Genomic DNA, 20,627 nt, shown 5'->3' with positions numbered 1-20,627 from the left:
ACGTTACCCGCAGCAAACCTACGGCTCACCTGCTCATCTGTGCAAGCCGAGCACAGGCGTGCACACCCCATCTCCCAGTCCTGGGACAACACCGAGGAGCTCAAACCCAAAAGCACAAGCACAGGAGCTGGGCTAGGAGGTAGCAACTCGTTAACCCACAGCAACACCATCACGTTTGATAGCATCCGTATCTCCATTTTTCAACCACATTTAATTAATGCATCCCTGGAGCGGGATACAGAGGACTGACAAAACAGCAGACCTTTGTGCCACCACGTACACATTCCCTGCTCCTACCAGAGACACCTCAGCTCCACTAGGACATGAACAAATAGGATGAAGACCAGCAGGCTCTTGTTAATCTGCTCCAAGTAACCCATCACACCGAGTTCTTCAGCAGCTTACCCTGCCTTAAGAGTTTTTACTTCACCCAGTTCTCAAGTCAGCTATAATTAAACTCAGGCACACAGCTACTAGACAATAACCCAAGCAGAGACAATAGGAATGACAAAGCCATCAGCCCAAAAGACTTTCCACTTCTCTCCCCGGCCCTTCTGCAGATGCCTTGTCTGATCGACTCGCACCAAAAACCAGGACACATGGTGAGAGCGTATTCTCAAAGAGCATTTGCCATTCCATAGCAAACCGGCAGCACGAGGCGAACATAAGCTTGTTATTAGCAAAGAGCAGAATCTGGGCCATCTGATGTTTTAAACTTATTAATTCAGCCGCGGCTGGTAAAAGCACAATTCTAAAAAAAATGTGTGAATTCAAATAACCGGTTCCCTTGTCTAATCCACTCGCATCGCTTTCCACCGCAGTGCAGTTAATTAAATGGTTCTCTTTATAAACCCACTTTCCCCAGAAGTCTCATTAGCCAAATTAATATGATGCATATAGAGCACTTAACCCTTCAGAGAGACTAGTTTTAACAAAAGCCTGGTTTACCTGGCAGCCGAAGCATCCCTCTATCCAATTCTGAGGGCAGAGGGGCAGAACCAGTGCACGAAAACCAACTCGCTATCACAAAGCAGCCATAGGAGAATCATCCCACGATACCTCCAAGTTTCCAGCATAAATACAGAATGTAAAGGAGACAGTTAAATACACAGTGAAACGTGAGTCAGAGAGGCAGACATCTCCTGGAAGAGCCACCAACAGCCCTGTTTGCCCTCACGCAAGCCAAAGCATACCCGACAAGTGGGAGAGTGCTCGGCTAGCCAAGAGGCTAGCCAGCTTGTCAAACCCACCTCCTTTAGCTGAGTTATGCTGATAGATCACTCCTCGCCTCTTGGCATCAACCACCCGGCCCTGTCAAAGAGGCTGAAACACGCCGCCCGTTCCTACCAGCCCCAGAACGTTCGTCCACCGCTTCCCATTATACCTGATTCAGAGGTCATATCTCAACAGAACATGAAATACATTGCAAAAATATGAATTTTAACTACAAACAGCAACTTCTAGAGATAAAAGGCATCTCATGAGCCTCCCCTCCCCGCTTCCCTCCCCTCATTACCATCAACATCTACAATTATGCCCATTTACAATAAAAGGCTTAATTTAAACGCTTACACCAGCACCCCCAAATGCATAGACAGCTTTGCCTAATCATCAGCTTGGCTTTCTGTATCAACACAGACAAATTACAAACAGTATTCTGGGTTAAAGCAGTGTTAATTCAAGCAGCTCACAAAATCAAAACAACAGCTTCAGCCTGCCAAGCGGAAAACCTGTACTTTTATCCGTGCACCACCTTGCCCCAGGTGGGCAGAGAAACCTCGGGTTCCTCACCGGGAGCCCCCAAAGCAAACACAGAAGCTACATCCAAGACTTCGCTCCTTCGCTGCCATCCCAGAGAGCAGCCGGAGCAACACGTTGACCAAAGCAAACACGTTAGTAAAACGTTAGTAGACCGGAGAATCAAAAAAACAAAAGAAAACAAAAAAAAAAAAAAAAAAAAGGCAAACAACAAAACCATCTTCTTTTACATGACAATTCAGTTCAACCTCTTAAACCCCCTTACCTGTTTCAGGGATTTACTCAGCTCTCTGCCCCAGGAGCAGCCACCTTGCAGAGCACAACCGTGGCATCCTTTCGTTGAAAGGCACCTGCAGCCTAGCAATGATCCTGCAGGGCTGCAGGACAGCACTAGGTTCGTTATCCACGGGAGGTTAAAGTATGTCAAGGCAATCAGGGCAAGGCTTGCATTTCAAGGTGTCTTCATCTGCATGTCACATTAATTCTAACAGACCGGCAAGAATAACACGAGAGGTTTCTGAAGCCAACGATGCAGCAGTGTTAGCTTCCTCTTGATGTCTGCAGTTGTCAAATGCGCCCCGAAGTCTCCTGCAGCAAACATGGAGTTGTGCTCCTGCACTGGAACAGCCTTTCCACAGCTCAGGAGCCCCCAGTACAGGAGAACGCAGCAACTACAGCACACAACATTTTCAGGCCGCCTCCATTTTTTTCCTCTCACCATCTGTACTACACCGTGCGGCGACTGCAAGCAAACATGCAGCCGTACCTGGGACGCGATCAGGGTGCATGCACATCCGAGGCGTGTGGAACCATTTGCTTCAAAACCGGTCAAAATAAGGCACTGAGACACCAACGCAAAGGTTTTAAATTACCGACTCTATCGCTCTCGGGAACTCTTCATCCATTCAGCACTAAACCCATAACTGCTGAAAAGCCCCTGGAGATGGAGGAGCGCCTCACGTATGTCAGGAATGGCTTTATTAACAGCATTTAAACACTTTTAAGGACTCATTTCTCTTTTTCTTTTGGCAATTTGGTTGCAAAGGTTTACGTGCAAGATTCAACGCAATCTCAAACTTTTTCTTCGAAATTAAAAAAAAAAAAATAATCAAAACTAAAGCCAAACATGTTGGGTGAACAAAATAAATCAGAAACTTAAAATTCAGGAACTCCAGCTCTTCAAACCAGCGAAGCCCCAGACTTGTACACCGTTCTGAGATGCAGGGTGGTGCTTCCCTGCTTCTTGCATGCCAGCATCAGCACCGCTTCCCCGTCAAGGTGAGGAGTAAAGCAGCAAGTGACCCCCTTTTTCACTGCAAACAAAGGGGGTGCCACAGCAAGACAATCAACTAGATTTCTTCAGATTTGGTACACCAGGATGGTCAACGCGAAAGTGTCGGTTCTCCCTGCTTCTTGCTCAAGACCCACAACTATCAGATCAAACATTGAGCAGCAGCAGCAAGTAACCCCTCCGCTGCAAACAAAGGGGTCAAAACGTTTGTCGTCAATTCACTTCCAGGCAGAAAAACCATTTTCCTCAAAAGAAACAATTTATTTAGAATGAAACAAAATCAGCTCAACTGTGAGCGCATGTTTGAGTGACAGCTACTTTTAAGCTGTGTGAGCCATAAAAAGGGTATTCCTTTACTTTTCCAGCAATCTTGTGTACACAGCACAAAGCAAAGAGGTCATTTTTTTTTTCCACTTAAAACACGGGCATTGGCATCACAATAGCAGATACACAACTTTTTTTTTTTTTTTTTAAAGCTGCCATTTTAGTAAAATGCACAAATACTAAACAGATAAGCTTTCTTCCATCGAGAGGCCCATGTAAATTCCACATAAGCCACACAGCTTCTCTTCCCAAAGGTCCATTAGAGCTTGGTATCCTATGCGGTTGTCTTCTGCAGTCCACCAGCTTTGCTTGCAGGAGGAAAGAAAATGTTATTTCAATACAAATGTATACAACAGGGTTTTGTTTGTTTTTGTTTTTCCCCCTCCCTACATTATACAGGTGAACATAAAGAGCTACAAGGCCTTTCTGAATATTCTACTTGGACTTCAAAAAGCACCAATACCACCCACGGGCACGAAACCTTGAAATGAAGTCACCTTCTATGTATAGATGCATAACAAGTAGTGCAGGGCTTCTTTTTGGACCAAGGTTAAACTAGACTTACAGTACTGCTGATTATTCAACTTTCAGTAACAGTTAATGGGACGCACGAAAATAACCATGAGAAAAACCAACCAAATTATTGATAATTGGGTTGACTTTCCTCAAAGACCATTTCCTGAAGGCAACTGATCAACAAAAATGTGAAATGTAGTGTTAACACGTTTCTCTTTTGTTCTCATTTTGCTGCGCAATTCTAACAGCGGACAACTCCAATACTAAAGGAAAGTTCAAATCAAAGACACACCTAATATAATTTAAAGTTGTTACTATTCAAGTAGTATTTCTCATCCATCGTTTTCACACAATTAAAACTGTATGAAGTTGAATATTCAATTAAGCATTCTCTGAACCATATGGTCTGCTTTAAGCCCGATACAAAAGTCACCTCATCATTTTGTTTATAAATCATTGGAATATCTGTCCTTCGGTGCTATCTGCAGAAAGTAATAAAGGGGCAGACGAAGGGGAAAGAACCCCAAAAGCTCAATCACACGGCAATTATTTCTTCCACTCTTGTTTCTGTTCAACAAGCATACAGCAGACTCCCCAGGAGTACTGCCCTCAACACTGTTTTTCTTAAAAGCCAGGAACTATGATTTTCCAAGCCATTTTTCCCTGAGTCCTCAGAGTTTTTGAACCTGTCTTCACAATTTTGATTCACTCCTCCTCCCCATTAATACTTAAGGCCTTTCACCTCAGTTACCATCAACCAGATGGTTCCCCCAGCCAATGCAAGAAATCTAAAACTCTTCTCCGCTCTCCACAGGGGGGCTGAGCAAGTTGTTACCAAAACATTTCAATCCTTTAACATCCTTGTTAAAAAAACAAACAGACAAAAAACCAAAAAAACCACCAAAAAAAACCCAACCAAACAAACTACCACCAAAGAACAAAAACCAAAGAGAGAGGGGAAGATTTGTCTGCCTGGCACAGAATGCCCTTCTCTCTCGACAAAGCTTACAAGGATGCGTCGGTATTTGTAACCAAGGAGCCTGAAACCTCTGGATTTGAGGGTAACCTCAGTGCTCACGCTGCAGCCCCAGCGTACAGCAGGCTGTACGCTAGATGGGAGCAAACAAAGCCACTGGCCGGCAGCCAAGGAAGTTGCATAAAGTTTCCAATTAAAAAAAAAAAAAAAAACCAACAACCAAAAAACAAAAAACCAAAACCAACAACAAAACACAACCAACAATCAAACCCAACAAAATACTAAAAATCTTAAAACAAAAGTATGAGTCATTTGAGGTTCTTTCCCCAAAGCATAAAGCACAACTATGAAATGATTCAGGAAAAGGACATCCTTTTTCCATGCTAATTCAATAAACTAATGAAATATAGGAACATCAACTGCACACAATGTTTAGAAGAAATACTGAGCTCTCGCTAGAGCAACGTAATGCCAAACACGACGAGAGAGCTAAAGTCTGCTACATCTGTTTTGCTCTATACAGAAGTGGTATTACACACGGACTTCTACTCGTGTTCAGCCCTGGCCAAGACAACTTTGAGTGGACAGTTACTCCAATGGTGCACACTTCAGAACCTAGAAGAAAAGCACAGCCGACCAAGCTGTACCAGTTTTGATGGCAGCACGTGAACTTAAGTGCCAGCAAAAAACCCCCAACGTTGCCAGTCAACTATGTTTTGACATTAAGAACCCTCAAAGGGTGTTAAAAATCCTTGCTTACAAAACAGAGCAGCAACCACAAATAAACCAGATTTAAAGAAGCAGGTACTCCATTAAATAAGGAACCAGAAAACCTGGAGTCAAATTCAGCCTCGCCTGTTCCTTATTACCCTCCAGCGCAGCACAACTTTGACTCATAAAAGCCCGTGGCAGGTATAACCACCGCTATTTTACAAGGAAAAAAAAAAAATATGGAAGTGCACCTAGGATGCTCTTTCCAAAAGGGTTCCCACACTGAGTTTGCTTTGACAAGCTATGTTGACCCCAAGTTTTATGGGTTTTATAAACAGGTGCCTACTGCGTATCAGCGTAACAAACACCGTTCTCAGCACATGTAAGTGTTGAACACAAACAACATTAGTGCTTCTCTTTTCTTCTTCTTCTTTTTTTTTTTTCCTAATTTTTGGGCAGATTTGAATTCCCTGCAGTTCAAGTTTCTTTCCTTTAAAACTCTGCGCTTGCAAGTGACTCAAGTCAGATGCAAGGAGAAAACTCGCTCTAAATGCAAGCAGCACTTCAAGGGAGTTAGCAGCAGTGTTGGTTACTTGCTGACACGCAACAGACACCTGCTAGAATTAAAACAGACATTCTTTGCAATAAGTGATAAATACGCTGTATCTTTTAAAACACAGTTATTTGCGTTATCGGTGTCATTTCAAAATATTCTCATTGTTAATAGGAAGATGAACAGCTGAATTCTGCCATCTATTACATTCACGCTGAAGGACAACCCAGAAATCCTGGATGTTACCCTCAAACATTTAAAAGCATTAAATGAGGCTTCGATGTTTCTATTCAGAAAGAAAAGTAGCTATAAAAACAAAACCATCCGTTTTCAAGATTATGTGGCCACATTCAAGTTCTCAGATCATCGCGATGCTTGGGATATTACATCTACTCATTCCGGTCAGATAAAGGAAATCAAAGCCCACGCAAACCAAAGCACTCTCTGATGAGTGGTTCTGTAAAGCGGGTATTAGAGGTTCATATTTTTGACAGTGACTCTCAAGCAACTACAGTCACACTTCAGAACTGTTGTGCCCGTAAAACACATTCAAGATATTTCCTCCTTCACCTGCTACTCACAACTGATTCCGCATTTTGAACTCAATTTTTGCTGCGGAAGTTGAAACAGAAATCAACTTGTCCCTGCACCAGTTGCCCAAGGAACGTATCAGAGGACTGACCGAGCAAAGCAGCATCGCGTTTACGTTGCCCAAGCCTCTGAAAATGTGGCTAAGTGCAAGATTACATTCTGGGTTTAAGTGCAAGATTACAATTTTGGGGCCTGTAAGTAGAGAACAGTCAGATTTACGCTTCAGTTCAGAAGCTAGCTGCAACATCCTTTCGGTTGTTAAGCCAAACAACAGGGATTTTAGATCCTTTCTCACCTCCTAAATGCCTGCATTAGCAAGGTGGCCAAGACAGCGGGGAAAAAAGTGCCCAAGGAGCGGGCAAAAAAACATTAAACGAACCAAGTTTTTGGGGAAAAAAAAAAAAAAAAGCGCAAACTGTTTTCTCTTAGAATTACAGGAACAAGAGCTCAAACCTCAGCATCCCAGACTACTTTTAAGACTTATCCAAGATGCCAAAAACCACTTTACTCCAAATGCCTATAAAATGATAAACCTCATGTAATGCCCACTGTACTGTACCTGAAAAGTCCCTAGCAGACAGCAGTTTCTTGCTATTAACAAAGAGGTAAAATGTTAATGAGAACTTTTATGTAATTAAATTATCACAGAATTAAAACCATCTCTGGAGAGAAGCACACTTGCTCAGAGTTTGCACTGTGGAACCAGACCCCACTGTACCTGCAACTCTTTGAAAAAAAGGCAGTAAAAACAAAAAACCACAATATAACTAAAGTTATTCTTAAAGCACCTCCTTGTTTCTTGCATACCAGAGTAAGCACAAGACATTCACGGTTTGTAACAAAGTCCTCAGCTATTTACCCAACATTGTCACTGCTACAAACCCAAAGTGCATATATGGGATACAACAGAACTCAGAGAAATAGGAGAAATACACCTGTTAAAAAAGCATACCTTCAGTGCATGCATTTTGAGGGGCTGGATGAAATTATCAAACACCCAATAAAGGAATTCAATGTTCTGCAGTGTACCCGAGAGCAGGTGCTGGTCACCTGAAAGACATCAACCTTGAGCCGTGCAACTCAAAGGGAAACCGTTCAGGCTCCCGAGGAAAGGGATCACGCGTGCCAAAGGGCCGCTGGCCTGAGGCCATCACAGGATTTCAAGGACTCGAAAAAATGAGTTGACACCAGTCCGCTAGTACGTCTGTGGTTTTCCATTTCAACTGAGTGCTTTAAATCTGGTCTTTTAGGTTTGAAACTCTTATCGAGGATGAGCTATTGAACTCGCTTTAAAATACATGAAATGAAAAAAGGACATGAATCAAAATTAAGAAGACGGGAGTTTGTTCTTTCCACAATGCACACCCCCCTCCCAGTTTTTTTTCCTCTTTTTTCTTTTTCTTTTTTTTTTTCTTTTTTTTTTTCCTGTAAATCAAAGCAGGCCTAGCCTCCCTGCTGTCCCCACTGATGGGGGATTTTCAAAATATCCTATTCACGCTAATGACTAACCAACCTTCCTGGGTCCTAACTTTATAGAAAAATGTAGTAACAGAAAAACGGGCAGGGAAAGTCACCTACAAACAAAGATCTAATTTAAAATAACGACAGGGCTGGCTAAGGCTGTATCCCATAGCACCTGGCACACGCTGGAGGGGCTGTGTGGAGGAGTAGGCAGGGTTGGGTACAGAGAACACGAGGGCCTTAGGACGCCCCACGGACAATGATCATGACCAGATAGTCGTCCTCCGATTTGGCCAGCGCCTTGGCCGTGGAGTCCAGGAACTGCTGGGAGAAATCGCAGGGTGGAAAGGCGTGCAGGACCCCGCTGTTCTCCTTGTCTTTGTTACCCCCCACAGGGAGGCTGATCACCCCAGCAGCCTGCTTTTGCTTTAGATAGGACACCAGATTCCTGAGTGGCCTCTGGGTGGAGGTGGTGGCGGCCTCGCTAGCTCCGGCTGCGGAGCGGTTGTCTGATGCGCCAGGCACAGCCAAAAGGATGGCGTATCCGTTGGGACCCGCCACTTTGATGCGACGATTGACCTCGTCCAGCTTGGGCTGGTCCAGACGAAGACGTTGGGTGATCTTGAGCTGAGCTACTTTCCCACCAGTCGCTCCCTCCACGAGGAGACTGCTGGCAACACCGAGGTCCCCCTGAAGCAGATGCATGTTGGACGGGAAGTTGCTGTTCTTCAGCAGAAGCATCCCCTGCCAAGCCAAGCACAGCTTGGGGGCTCCCCCAGCCTGCGACGCTCCATCCTGCTGCTGTTTCTGAGGAGGAGGTTTGAGGCGGGAGCCTCCGCCACCTCCTTCCGTAGCACGCTCGTCCTTTTTGGCTGGACTTTTGCACTCCTGTGCGGCAGCGGCCACAGAAGCACGATGCTTCCGCTCCCGTTCAGCGGAGTTCTTGCGGTCACGCTTTTCATTCTGCCCCCGCTCCAGGCTGCCCCTGCGTGATTCCCGGATGGGCGAAGGCCGCTCCAACAAGAGCAAGCGGGAGGACGAGCGCTCAGGGTCACTACTGTAACGCTCCCTCCCTCCGAGGAGCTCGGGGCTGCGGTCCGGTGGAGAGGTCGTGGCTAAACAGTGGCGCTTACGGGAGGAAGAAGAGCGCTCGCTGTCTGGAGAGCGGTCCAAGTGCCGGCCTCCATCCTCCGCCAGTCTCCGTTTCCTAGGCTGATCCCTACTACTACTGCCCAACTCCCTCTCCCCTCGGTCCCGCTCCAAGGACCAACCATCCCGGCGGCGCTCTAGGCTTTCCAGTGGGTCATAGGCAACTGCCCGATTACTCCTATCCCGTACAGGGGGTGGGGGGGGCACCCACTCTGTGTCAGGATAAAGGTCTCTGTCGCGGTCTCTATAGAGTAACGGTGGCGTCCTGTCCCGGGCCCCCCGAAGAGGATCAGGTGGGGCTCCCCGGTGAGCCCCAAAAGCAGCCGCCTCCGCCACGAGCTCGTAATGAGCAGGGGGCGGCAAGGGTAGAGGCTGCAGGTAGGGCTGCTGGTACCGATGCTCAGTGTCAGCAAAGTCTACACGGAGCCGGCGATCTGGCCCGCCCAAGGGAAAACCACGCATGTGGGTGCACGCTGCCTGCGCCGCATCCAAGCTCTCATACTGGATATAAGCCCACGAATCCCCTTTGCGGTAATCGATCGTGCGGATGGTGCCAAACCGATCAAACTCCCTGGCCAGGGCAGCAAGGGGCACCCAGGGCCCAAGGCCACCCACCCAGAGCCTGGTAGTCGGAGTGGCTTTCCCATACCCAATCTTGATGGGGTTGCGCAGCAGCACCTTCCCTGACATGGCCAACTTGGCCCGGTGTGCCATGTCCAGATTCTCAAATTTAAGAAAACCATAGGTGCTGGTCTGCCCGCGCCCCGGCCTTTTGATGTCCACCTCAGTGATGACCCCAAAACGGTCAAAAGCTCGCCGTAAATCTGACTCGCTGACCGTGATGTCCAGGTTGCCCAGGAACAACGTGCGGTTGGCCCTCTGGTCATCCTCGGGGCTGATCTCCTCCTCGCCAGCGGCTCCGGCACCCCCTCCTCCTCCACGAAAGCCCCCAGCAGCCGCCACGCCAGCCACCCGCTCCAGCCCGTAGGCTGGCCGCACTCGCGCTTCGTAGAACCCCCCGTAGTCCCTCTCCCTCTCCAGCTCCCTGGGCAGAGGGGGCGGAGGCGGCAAGCGGCCCAGGGCGAGCTGCTGCAGCCGGTAGTCTCGATAACCCAGGGCCCCGCCACTGCCAGCGGGTGACAGCGCCCGCTGCGTCGCCCCAGCTGGGGGGTGCCGCACGGCCGCCGCCGCCGCTGCCGCCACCCCGACAGCCGCTGTGCCGTAGGGAGACTCCTTGTCCAGCAGCGCCGGGGAACGGCTGCTGCGACGCCGGCTGCTCCCTCCGCCGCCCCCGACGTAGACGGCCTCGATCTTCAGCGGGCGGTCGTAGAGCACGAGGCGGCCGCGGGCATGCTTGGCGGCGCGGGCGTCCTCGGGCCGGCGGAAGTTGACGAAGGCCACGCGCTCATCGGCAGCGCCGGTGCCGGGCGGGAGGCGGCTGATTTTGACGCTCACGTCGCCGAAGCGCTTGAACTCGTGGAAAAGCCCGTCCTCCACCGCCTCGTCGCTCAGCGCCGAGCCCAGCTCGCTGATCTTCAGCGTCTTGTACTCCCCGCCGCCGCCCGCCTCCGAGGAGGAGGAGGAGGAGGACGGGGCCGCCGCCGCCGCCCGGGACTCACCCCCACCGCCGCGGCTGCTGCTGCTCCGCGACGCCTCCGCCGTTTTGCCGCCGCCGTAGCCGTGCCGGCTGCCCCCGCCGCCCGCCGCCGCCGCCCCGGCCTCGTACTCGCGGCTGCCGGCGCGGGCGGCCTTGTCGGGGTGCGGGCCGCGCCGGCTGCTCCCGCTGTTGCTCTCGTTGGAGGCCGCCGCCGCCGCCGCTTTCCCGCCGCTGCCGTTGGAGCCGCCGGAGCCGCTCGGCTTCTTGCTGCTCCGCTCGCCCCGCGCCGACGAGGAGGAGGACGCCGAGTCCTCGCCGCCCCCGCCGCCCCGTGAACGCTTGGCTTTGGCCGGCGAGCGCTCCTTGCCCTTCATGGCGGCGGGCAGCGGGGCCCCCTCCCGCCCCCGGCCCTGCTCCCGCCGGCGGCCTCACCGACTGACTGACCGCCGCGCTCACGCACCCGCCGCCATCTTGGAAGCCGCGGCGGCAGCGAGCCCCGCCCCCCCGGCACCCATTGGCCGTCCGGCTGCAGCCCGCCGCCCTCGTTGGCCGCCGAACGCGTCACCCCCACCCCCTCTCCCCCGCCGAGCGGAAGGCCCGCCTCCTCCCCCTAGCCGCCCCCTTCGATTGGCTCGGTCAGCTGTCCTTCCGCCGGCCGGCCTCGCGCGCCCGCGAGGAGGGGGCGGGAAGAGTTCCCCCCTCCATTCCGCCCAGTCCCGCTCGCTCATTGGGCGATTAGAAAGGGCGCGGCCTTCTGATTGGTCACTGTTCCCTGTCAATCGTAGTGGTTCAACCACGGGCGGCCTTCCCCTGTTCATTGGCCATTGGGCCGGCCTCACCCCCTCCCTCTGATTGGCTTTCTTACCTGCCACTTATAATTGTCCCGCTGCGGCCCCGCCCCGCCCTTCCCCATTGGCCCGCTCGTTGAGACGCGGGTTCCCGTCGTTCCTCTCAAATTCTCGCGAGCTGCTCTTTCCCCTCTCCCTTTCCTCATTGGTCACTGCGAACCTGACTGCGCTGCTCTGATTGGCTAAGCTCTACGCCGCTCCCGAAGAAGCGCGGGCTGCTTCCCAAGCTCCGCTCTTCGTTTATCATTGGGCGAGAAAAATCTCCCCAGGCATCTGACTGGGTGCCGTCCGAACGCTTGCGGATAGGCTAAAGCGGAGATCAGTCACGCTGACTCTGACTCTGATTGGTCTCGGGGGAAAGAGGGCGGTTCCCCGGCAGCGTCGGCCGTGCCGTCGCGGCTGCAGGCCCAGATCGCGCTGGGCTGCGGCGCAGGGCGGAGCTTGTGGGTGTCCTGAGCTCCTCCCGTCTCCTCAGCCCGCAGGGACGCGCCAGCGGCCGGGGAATAAACGTTGTCGGGGTGGGCTGGGGCTCAGCTTCACCGGAGGGAAGGGCCGCGGGGGAAGGGACAGAGCGTTCAAGCGGCTCGCAACACTTGGGCCTACAAGGCGGTGCCTGTTGTGCCCCCGCCTGCTTCCTTGTACGCGCCCGTACCAGGACGTACAGGGAAGCGGGTCCCTGTGTGGCTGCGGGAGCCCCTCTGGGCTGTGGGCTGCCAGCGGGTCGGGGCCTGCCCGGGGCCTGGCTCACCCTCCCGGGTGCGGGGAGCAGGCCAGGGCTGCCCACATGTCACGGTTACACCTCGCCCTTCACTGCCTCACTCGAGGCCTTCGAACCATTGGCAATAATCCCCATGGGAAGCGTCACAGAAAATAGTTACGCTGATACATTTCCCTTTTTATCGCCAGCTTTCCCACCTTTTGCTCAGGAGCTGGAGCTGAGAAGGTGGCCGGGAACGGGAAGGAACAGCTTTGGCTTCTGTCTGCTGAGGCGAAGGGTTTGGAGCCGCTGTGAGCCCCAGGGCAGGGAAGGCCAGACCCCCTGAACAGAAGCAGCTCTAATCGGGGTATGTCGTGAGGGTCCCACTGCCCTGAGCACTGCCAGGTGGGCTCTGGCACTTGCTCTTCTGCTCCCCCTGCTCTGCCGGTGCATAGTGCAGAAGGGGAAAGAGCAAGGCTCAAAGGGTGAGAAAGCTGTGGCAGGGGGAGATTACACCATCCCCAGTGGAAGCGCTGCCCCTGTATCCTATTATCCCATAAATCAACCCCCCCAAACCCTAATTTCACACCCTCGGAGCTGTGCTGGAGAATTCCTGTTCGTTCTTTTCAGCTGCCATTGAAATGCATCAAAATCAAATGAATTGAACCGTTCTATGATTCTGTGAAATCCGGCAGTACCGGAGGAGCAAGAAAAACTGCAACCACACTGCAGTGGGAAGAACTTCATTTAACCCAGCGATGCTACGGCCCCCCTGAGCCATGTTTTATAATCACAGCCTAAGTGGTTTGAAATAAGCAGAGCAGAAAGCACAATGTTCCCTCCCTGTGCCTCTGAGTGAAATGTCCTCGCGTCTCTGTGTCACCCCCTGGAAATAAGATCGCTCCCCAGGAACGTCTTCATCCAACAGAAGGAGAATTGAATCAGCTTTTTTAATAGCGGTCCATTAGGCTGCATTTCTCCCCGTCATATCATCTTCTGACAGAGATGGTACACAGAAGCTCCTGAAATTGTGGGTGGGTTTTCAGCGGTGGGTAAATAGATGATGTCTAAATATAGACCTAGGAGTGATAGAAATTGTGTTTGAAATATATGTTGAGCTTCTGAAAATGAGATCGTCCTATGTAACAACATGGAGTTAACCTAACAGGCGTATCGGAGACAGACCCGCAATGATACAGGAGCTCGGCTCATGTGGATATAATTAGCGTAAAGTATATGGAAGACAGACACAATTAGGTGGATGTGGATCATCCAGATGAAGTGATACAAAGGTATGTGCAGGAGGGGCGGCATCAACCAGCGTGGAGGAGCCTCGGCTGAGGGGGACATGGAGTCTGTCAGACAGGCTTATCGCAACCGCTGCTCTTGTCTGGGTCAAGCCACTTTCCTGGGGAGACACCACCAAAGGATAAAGCTCAGGCATTACTGTTTTCCCCTAGAAAAGTTGCTATTCTGTCAAGGTGTTACCATTTTACAGAAATATCCCACTTCCAGGGCCAGGGTTGCTCAAAAGGTTTCTGGAGGCTGAGTTGGAATTAATTGAGGAAGGAGGCCCAGCCCACAGCATGCTTTGGGGAGCAGAATATCCTAGTTTACAACTAAAAAAAGCATCGCTTTAGTCTGGATCAGATGCGCCCATATCCCATGCAGATACCCCTTCCTGCCACCTCCCCTCCTGCGTGTCCCATGGCATCCATCAGAGCATCACAGAGGAGCTGAGAAATCCCTCCTCAGCTAGGTAAGATAGAACTGAGGGGAAAAACCAATTTTTCCGTATTTCAGCTTCACCTTCGAGGTTACATCTGGTTAAACCTGGCACAGCTCCACCGGCTTGAGAGGAAATGCATCACTTTAAACAGCTAGTGATAGAGACTTCTATCTGCCAAGGTCCTAACCACTTCCTCGTGGTGCCTCGAGTTGGGAACGAAAGACAGAAATTAAAATTCCTCAGCTGATGAGTCACAGCGTAAAAGACACCTTGGGGGATCGCTGGGCCACATCACTGCAGGGACAGGCCCTCCTGATGGACGTTTAGTGTGATTTCGGTCCTCCTGACCCGCTCCTTCCAAGGAGGAACTCTTCTCCTGGATTTTTCCACCTCCGCATCAGCCGCCATCAACGGGGATCTCTGCAGCACCCAACTGGGTGGCACTGGTGTGTTTTGGAGCAGGTTTTGGCACTGGGATGGGCACCAGGAACAGGCAACACAGCACCAGAAAGGAGCCCTGGAGAGGATCATGCTTTGTCAGGCCATGAGAAACAGCCCAGCATAAGCGGGACTCTCCCCGCAGGCCCAGGCTAGATCAAGAGCACTCTGTCTGCGCTTATATATGTGTGTATGAATAATTAAGGTGCCAGATGGCCCTTGAGCCCCTGGCCTAGATATAAACATCTAATTACATTTGGTGTCCATGGGAGTTGGGCATCCAGGTACCTCTGTGGAGATGGGCTCATCCTAGAGGATGCTTGGGGGTTGCGGAACCAAAGAAACTTGCTGTTTTCCTGAAAAAAAAATTCTCTAGGGGTTTAACTGTGCATCTTCCTTTCAAAACCTGGCTGAAGATGGTTGCGGAAGAACAGGTCAGTCTGACAGAGGAGGAAGAAGCAAAGAGGGCTGCCTGGCAGGACCCCAAAGCCCCCGCTCGGAGCCCTACAAGCATCTCGGCTGGGGAGGCAACAGCTGGTTTGCAGTTTTGCATTCAGACAAGCTGCTTTTCTTCCTGGAGATGCACTTGTATCCCAGTTGGCCATTAGAGATGTCGAAATACATTAGCTTCAGTTAGGCGAGGCCACGAGAGCCCTCCCGGGACCAGAGCTGCCAGCCCTGAAGTGAGCTGTCACGCACTTTGACCCAGCAAAGAGGCAAAAGCTTCCCCCAAACGCTCGCTGCAGTTCTTGTCACGATCTCCGCAGCGGCCCAGACCTTGCCTTTGCCAGCAGGAGAAAAAAAATAACCAACAAAAAAAACCCCACCACAACAACAAAAAAACCTGGAGAACATCCACCCTGCAGGATGCTGGTGAAGTTTGGCAGCGAACACCGAGGCAACTCCCAGCACCTCGAGGAAAGCTGGGAGAGAGCAGATTTCTTCCTGCGGCTGGGAAAGCGGGCTCCGGCCTGGCTGGCAGCGTGGCAATGGGGTCAAGTTCAAGGGTCCTCACCCTGCCCGTGCCTCTGCTGGAGTTAACCGCTGCCAGGCTCCCTTTGCCGTGGTCCAGCTCTGCTCAGCATCATCCCCGCGGGCCGCAGGGACAGCTTTTGCAGCATCTCCCCAGGCAGGGAGCTCCCTGAGCCCCATCCTGCCCGTGCTCTCCTGGGAGCATCCTCGCAAAGCGCAGCCCCGGGCCCCCCGGGGTCCCCCAGCTCCCTGCCCCCGGGGACCCCAGCCGCATGCCCCGGGGCTCTGCCCGCTCCTGCCCGTCCCGCTGCCGGCAGAGGGCAACGGCAGCCCACGAATTGCCGGGGCCCGATCCGGCCCTGCTGCCGCAATCCAGCCCCGGGTGGCTGCAGGAGCAGGGCCCCCTGCCCTGGTCCAGCCCCTCCTAACCCCCCCTCCGCTCCCTTTTCTTCTCCATTTCATCTCTTTTCCTCTGCTGCGTGGGGAGTGCTCAGGTTTAATAAGTAATGAAGGAATTTATGGAGTCATTAGCACAGTAATTGTTCGCTTTCCACCTAATATTGGGAGATTAATGGAGAGGGAAGAATAAACGCCCAACGTACAGAGAGAATTAAGGCAGGATTGGGCATCCAGCATCACACCGCAGGGCCACATCCTTCACCAAAGCCCTGTGTCCTGAGGACAGCGGGTGCACTGACATGAATCTATAATTACAAACATCTGAGCACCCAGGGACCCTCCTGCCCTTTCCAGTCCCCACCTTCAACCCCTGGAGACTTGCCAAGGATGGCCCCACTCAGGACAGCGATGTCTGAACAGGATGGAGGCACCCAATTTTGGGTGCCCGCTCCTGGTCCTTCCTGGCAGGGCCCCGTAGCTCCTCCTGTGGGGATGCAGTCCGAGGAAGCCAAGCAGGGCCCTGGGAAGCTGCGTACATCCATGGCCTTCAGGTGGTTTGGCTGGTGACCATCCATCTGGTTTCCAGTCCATCTGCCCCCTGCAAGCTGGTGCCTTTGCCTTCCAATCGCCACCAGTGCTCGGAGGAGCCCAATTTTGCATCCTGCTCGGCTCAGAGACCCTTTCAGTGGGAGGCAGCGATCTGGTCCATCATCACTCTGTGCCTCAGTTCCTCTCCCTCCTCGAAGCCCGGAGGAGCAGCACGGCCCAGAAGGGCTCAGCCCGGCTGTGCTCCCACCAAGCAAAGACAAGACCCATCACGATCCCGGTAGGCAGGCGCCTTTAAACGGTGGCGCCTCTGTTTGAGCCATTGCCATGTCACCGCACAGTGACATGTCACCGCACAGTGACACGGCTGAGACACAACGAGCACGCAGCAGCCTCGCATGAGCTGGGTCTGGCTGAGCAGATGGCAAACAGGTGGTAGCTCTGGAGGAGGGGGACTTCACATACCCAACGGGGCCCCAAAATGACCCAGACACCCGAGATGTGACTTGTTCTCAGCCAGGGCTCTTGGGTGTGTTTGGTGGAGGAGGCTTCTCCTTGGAGAGAGACAAGGGAAATATGGGGGGGAACCTGAGGGGGGGAAACCCCCCATCTCTGCTCTGAGCTATAATGTCACCACCGAGTGTGACGTGTTTGCAGAGTGAGTGGCACTTGCTCTGGCAGGGAGAGGCAGTGCTGAGGGCTGCTGTGAAAAACCAGCATCGTCTGGCTCCCAGCTGAGACCTGCACCCATTCCCTGTGTCCCAGCGGGGAGGAAAGCAGGGACACAGCCTGTGGCAAAAGCCATTTCCCAACCATTTGCACAAGCAGCTGGGAAGGCAGAAGCTGGACAGAAGCTTGCAGAGAGCCCAGCACTCACACGGGGACACCGAGGAGATGGCCCTGTGTGCCAGCCAGCTCCCAGGCACCTGGCACCTCTGCTCCGCACCTGTAAGGATCAGTACCTTGTCTCCTGCTGTGCTGAGCACTGTCACAACAAGTCCCCCATCTCCTGTCAGTCTTCAAGGCGGTGTGTGTCACGTTCTCATAGCTCTTCCCTGTGACACGCACCAGCTGTGGTGGGAGCAGAGAGCATCATGCCAAACAGCATGTCCTCTCCTGGCCCATCAGGGCATCTTTGCAGCCCTAGAGGAGAAAAGACTTGGTCTTCACGACATCTTCCTTCCAACATCTTCCCAAGCAGAAAAGGTGTCGTGCTGAAATGCATTGCCCTGTGCGGCAGGCGAGAGCTCAGGAGGTGCCTGGAGCTCCTCTGCTCTGAGGACACATGTGCTAACCACAAAACTCTGGGTTTTTTCCCTAGTTACTCCCTTTCCCACCCTGACACCCCCCACCATGCACGGGCAGCCCAGTGCCAGTTCCTGTTCCCTGTTACCGGTGCACAATTTCCCACCTGCTCCTAACCAGCCTCAGTTTCCCCACGCTGCGGGTTTTTGGAGAAGAGTTTTTCTTCCAAGGCAGGTGGGGATGGACGATGCCCACAAATGCCCCACAGCACATCCCAGCTTAGGTCCTCCAGCACAGGTTTGTCACGTCTTTGTGTAGCTAGCAGGAGGGAAAGATAGCAATTAAAATAAATCAGAGGCTGGCAGCTCCATTTGTCGTCTCAAGGGGAACAGTTACAAGCTGGATGGGGTGGAAACTCGGGCAGAAGATAATCAATAAACCTGCAAGTCTGTAAGGAGACACCCACCAACCTTCAGCCGGGGCCCCAAAGTCAAAACCCCGCCTGACTCTGCTGTCGGAGCGATGCTGGACCTGAGGAAGGAACGTACGTGTTGGATTCCCTCGAGCTCTTGGGTTTCCAAGCTGCCAGCTCTGGGCAAGGCTTTGCTGCTCAAGGAGACCCTTCTCCACATCGTAACGGGATCTTGCACACCACGGAGGAGCGGTGAATAATTCACGGGCTCTGGCTGATCACACAGCTCCTGGGGCAGAGCTGGGCAATGAGGGCTGCTCCCCAGATGGGGTCTTTAGCCCAGGGTGCTCCTAGGAACAAGGGGGTCTTGTAACTTCTAAAGGACTGGGAGCTGGAAAACACTTTGGAATCTCAATGCCAATGGACCAGCTGCTGCAAGGAGCATAGGGCTGCCCCCGGCCATCCCGGAGCTTCACACCCATCCAGCATCATCCCCGTGGTGCCATCGTACTCTTCCTCCGGTGTGACCATACCTGCCACTTGTGTCTCCTTACGGGTGCTGTGTTACGCATTTAGCGCCCTGCCTTTCCATCCCTCGAGCTGGTCCATCAGCAGTTCACTTCCACAAGGGCTGGGCTCTGTCCAGCACCTCCTCATCCCCTCTCAGCCTTCATGGGGACAAGGACCCAAGCCGGGCTGTCCTCACTCAGGCAGAGGGACTAGAGCAGGTTATTTCCGAAGAAGGAAAACCATGATGGATGGGACGGTGGCATCACAAACCTGCCACACAGGGGCTGGTGAGAGCCCGCAGGGCTCCGAGGGTTGCATTGCCAGCCCTATCCCATCAGCAGGAATCCTGAGTCTGGCCTGTGGGAGGTCCTTGTTTTAGAGACCCAAAAGGCTCAACACATGGCTTTATGCAGCAGGGGGGCAGTTTGTGGGCACGGGAGGGTGGCTGAGGGCAACCCTGCAGCCTCCTGCCCCTGAATCTCCCCCGTCTCTGTCCCACTAAGAGATCCCACTATCCTTCCCCTCTAAGCTGCGCTAGCTCCCATGGGTCTTTATCAAAAACCGCTCTGTACATTTGGTGCCTGGAGCTCCCTCAGCCATGGACTATGAATTCTTGCTAAATATATATTTAAGGGAGTTATGGGGATATTTTTAAATGACCCCTGAAGCTATTTCTGCTTAATTTCCCTCACTTTTTCCTCCATGCCTCTCCCTGATCTTCTCCTCCACAAAGGACAAGAGCTCATTTTCATCTCTCCTGTCTGGGAGACAGGGTGCCTGGCTGGCTGAAGACAAAAAAACAGTCCAAAAAAAGAGCAGACACGGCTGAGCAAGAATAGCAGCTGGGGCCCAGGGCAGAGCGCGGCGGGGTCCGTCCCCCCTCCTGCTTCAGGGTGCTGCTAATCACCAGCCAAGAACAGCCAGGTGAAATATTCCCCTCCACAGCCCTGCCCAGGTACCCAACAGGGCTGTTAGCCCCTCTGTAGTCTTAAATTAAATTAAACCTACACAGTCAGGAAAAGATCTGCTTGCAGACCTGATGCTTTGGGCCAGTCTTTAGTCCCCGCTCAAGAGCGAAGGCACGTGCCCGCCACACTCAGCTTGCTGCAAGAAACTGCAGGTCCATCCATAGCCCCAAAACCAATTTACTTTCCACCCTGGGCCAAACCCTTTCACTGCTTTACATCTTCAGTTTTCCCACCTGACACCTGTGGATAATCACCCGTTCCTGGAGCTAATAAGAGCCCGGTGCCTCCTGGCCATGAGCCACGCACGGACCCCGCAGATGGAAGAGGTTATTTTCCAAGGCAGCCCTCAGGGGAAGGGCAACGTGTATGTACACACATGTGGCTTTATTGCATCTAAACACTGCCAGGAGAGAAATACAAACGTGGAAAACCGAAGTCTTTGCTGCTGCTGAGAATCTGTTTTGTTAGGTTAACCTTTCCATCTCTGCCATGGTCTCCTGCCCGATCATCTTCCTGCTGACGCCCTTGAGAAGCCACCATCATTCATCTTGGCCCATTGGCTCGTTCATCTTCCATGCAGGTGTGATTTACCCTTCAGGTTCTGCCCCTCACCCTCACCATCGGTCCTTGCACAGGCGATTAACTCCCAGCAGTCTGCTCCATCCCACCTACTGGTGGCCATCTCCCCTCGCATCAGACTCCCCTCATCCTGCCTGCTTTGATGTGGCCATCGGGATTCTGTCTGGCTCCTTTGGGTGGGCTAGGTGGAAAGCAGCGGGATTGCCTGCTGGCTTCCAACAGAAAAGGGGGAAATGCTCCTTGCTTCTTCTCCATGGCTTTCCATCCCTGTTTCCCCTCCCAAATTTCCTCACCTGCAGCCCACTTTTAGCTTTCTTTTTGGTTTTGGCACTTCCCCAGCTGCTCAGGCATCTCCAG

At 52.4% G+C, this 20,627-nt stretch overlaps 1 protein-coding gene across 1 annotated transcript; it reads right to left on the bottom strand.

Moving 5' to 3' along the window:
* Positions 1-3,286: 3,286 nt before the first annotated feature.
* On the bottom strand, positions 3,287-11,415 carry RBM15 (RNA binding motif protein 15). The gene has a single exon (XM_056361427.1). The coding sequence runs from the start codon at positions 11,299-11,301 to the stop codon at positions 8,422-8,424; it is 2,880 nt and encodes a 959-aa protein (XP_056217402.1). The 5' UTR covers positions 11,302-11,415; the 3' UTR covers positions 3,287-8,421.
* Positions 11,416-20,627: the final 9,212 nt, after the last annotated feature.

Source organism: Falco biarmicus, chromosome 16 (assembly GCF_023638135.1).
Source record: "Falco biarmicus isolate bFalBia1 chromosome 16, bFalBia1.pri, whole genome shotgun sequence".
In the NCBI taxonomy this organism is placed as follows: Eukaryota; Metazoa; Chordata; class Aves; order Falconiformes; family Falconidae; genus Falco; species Falco biarmicus.
Note: the sequence above shows the minus strand (reverse complement) of the source record. Positions and strands in the feature narration are given on the sequence as shown.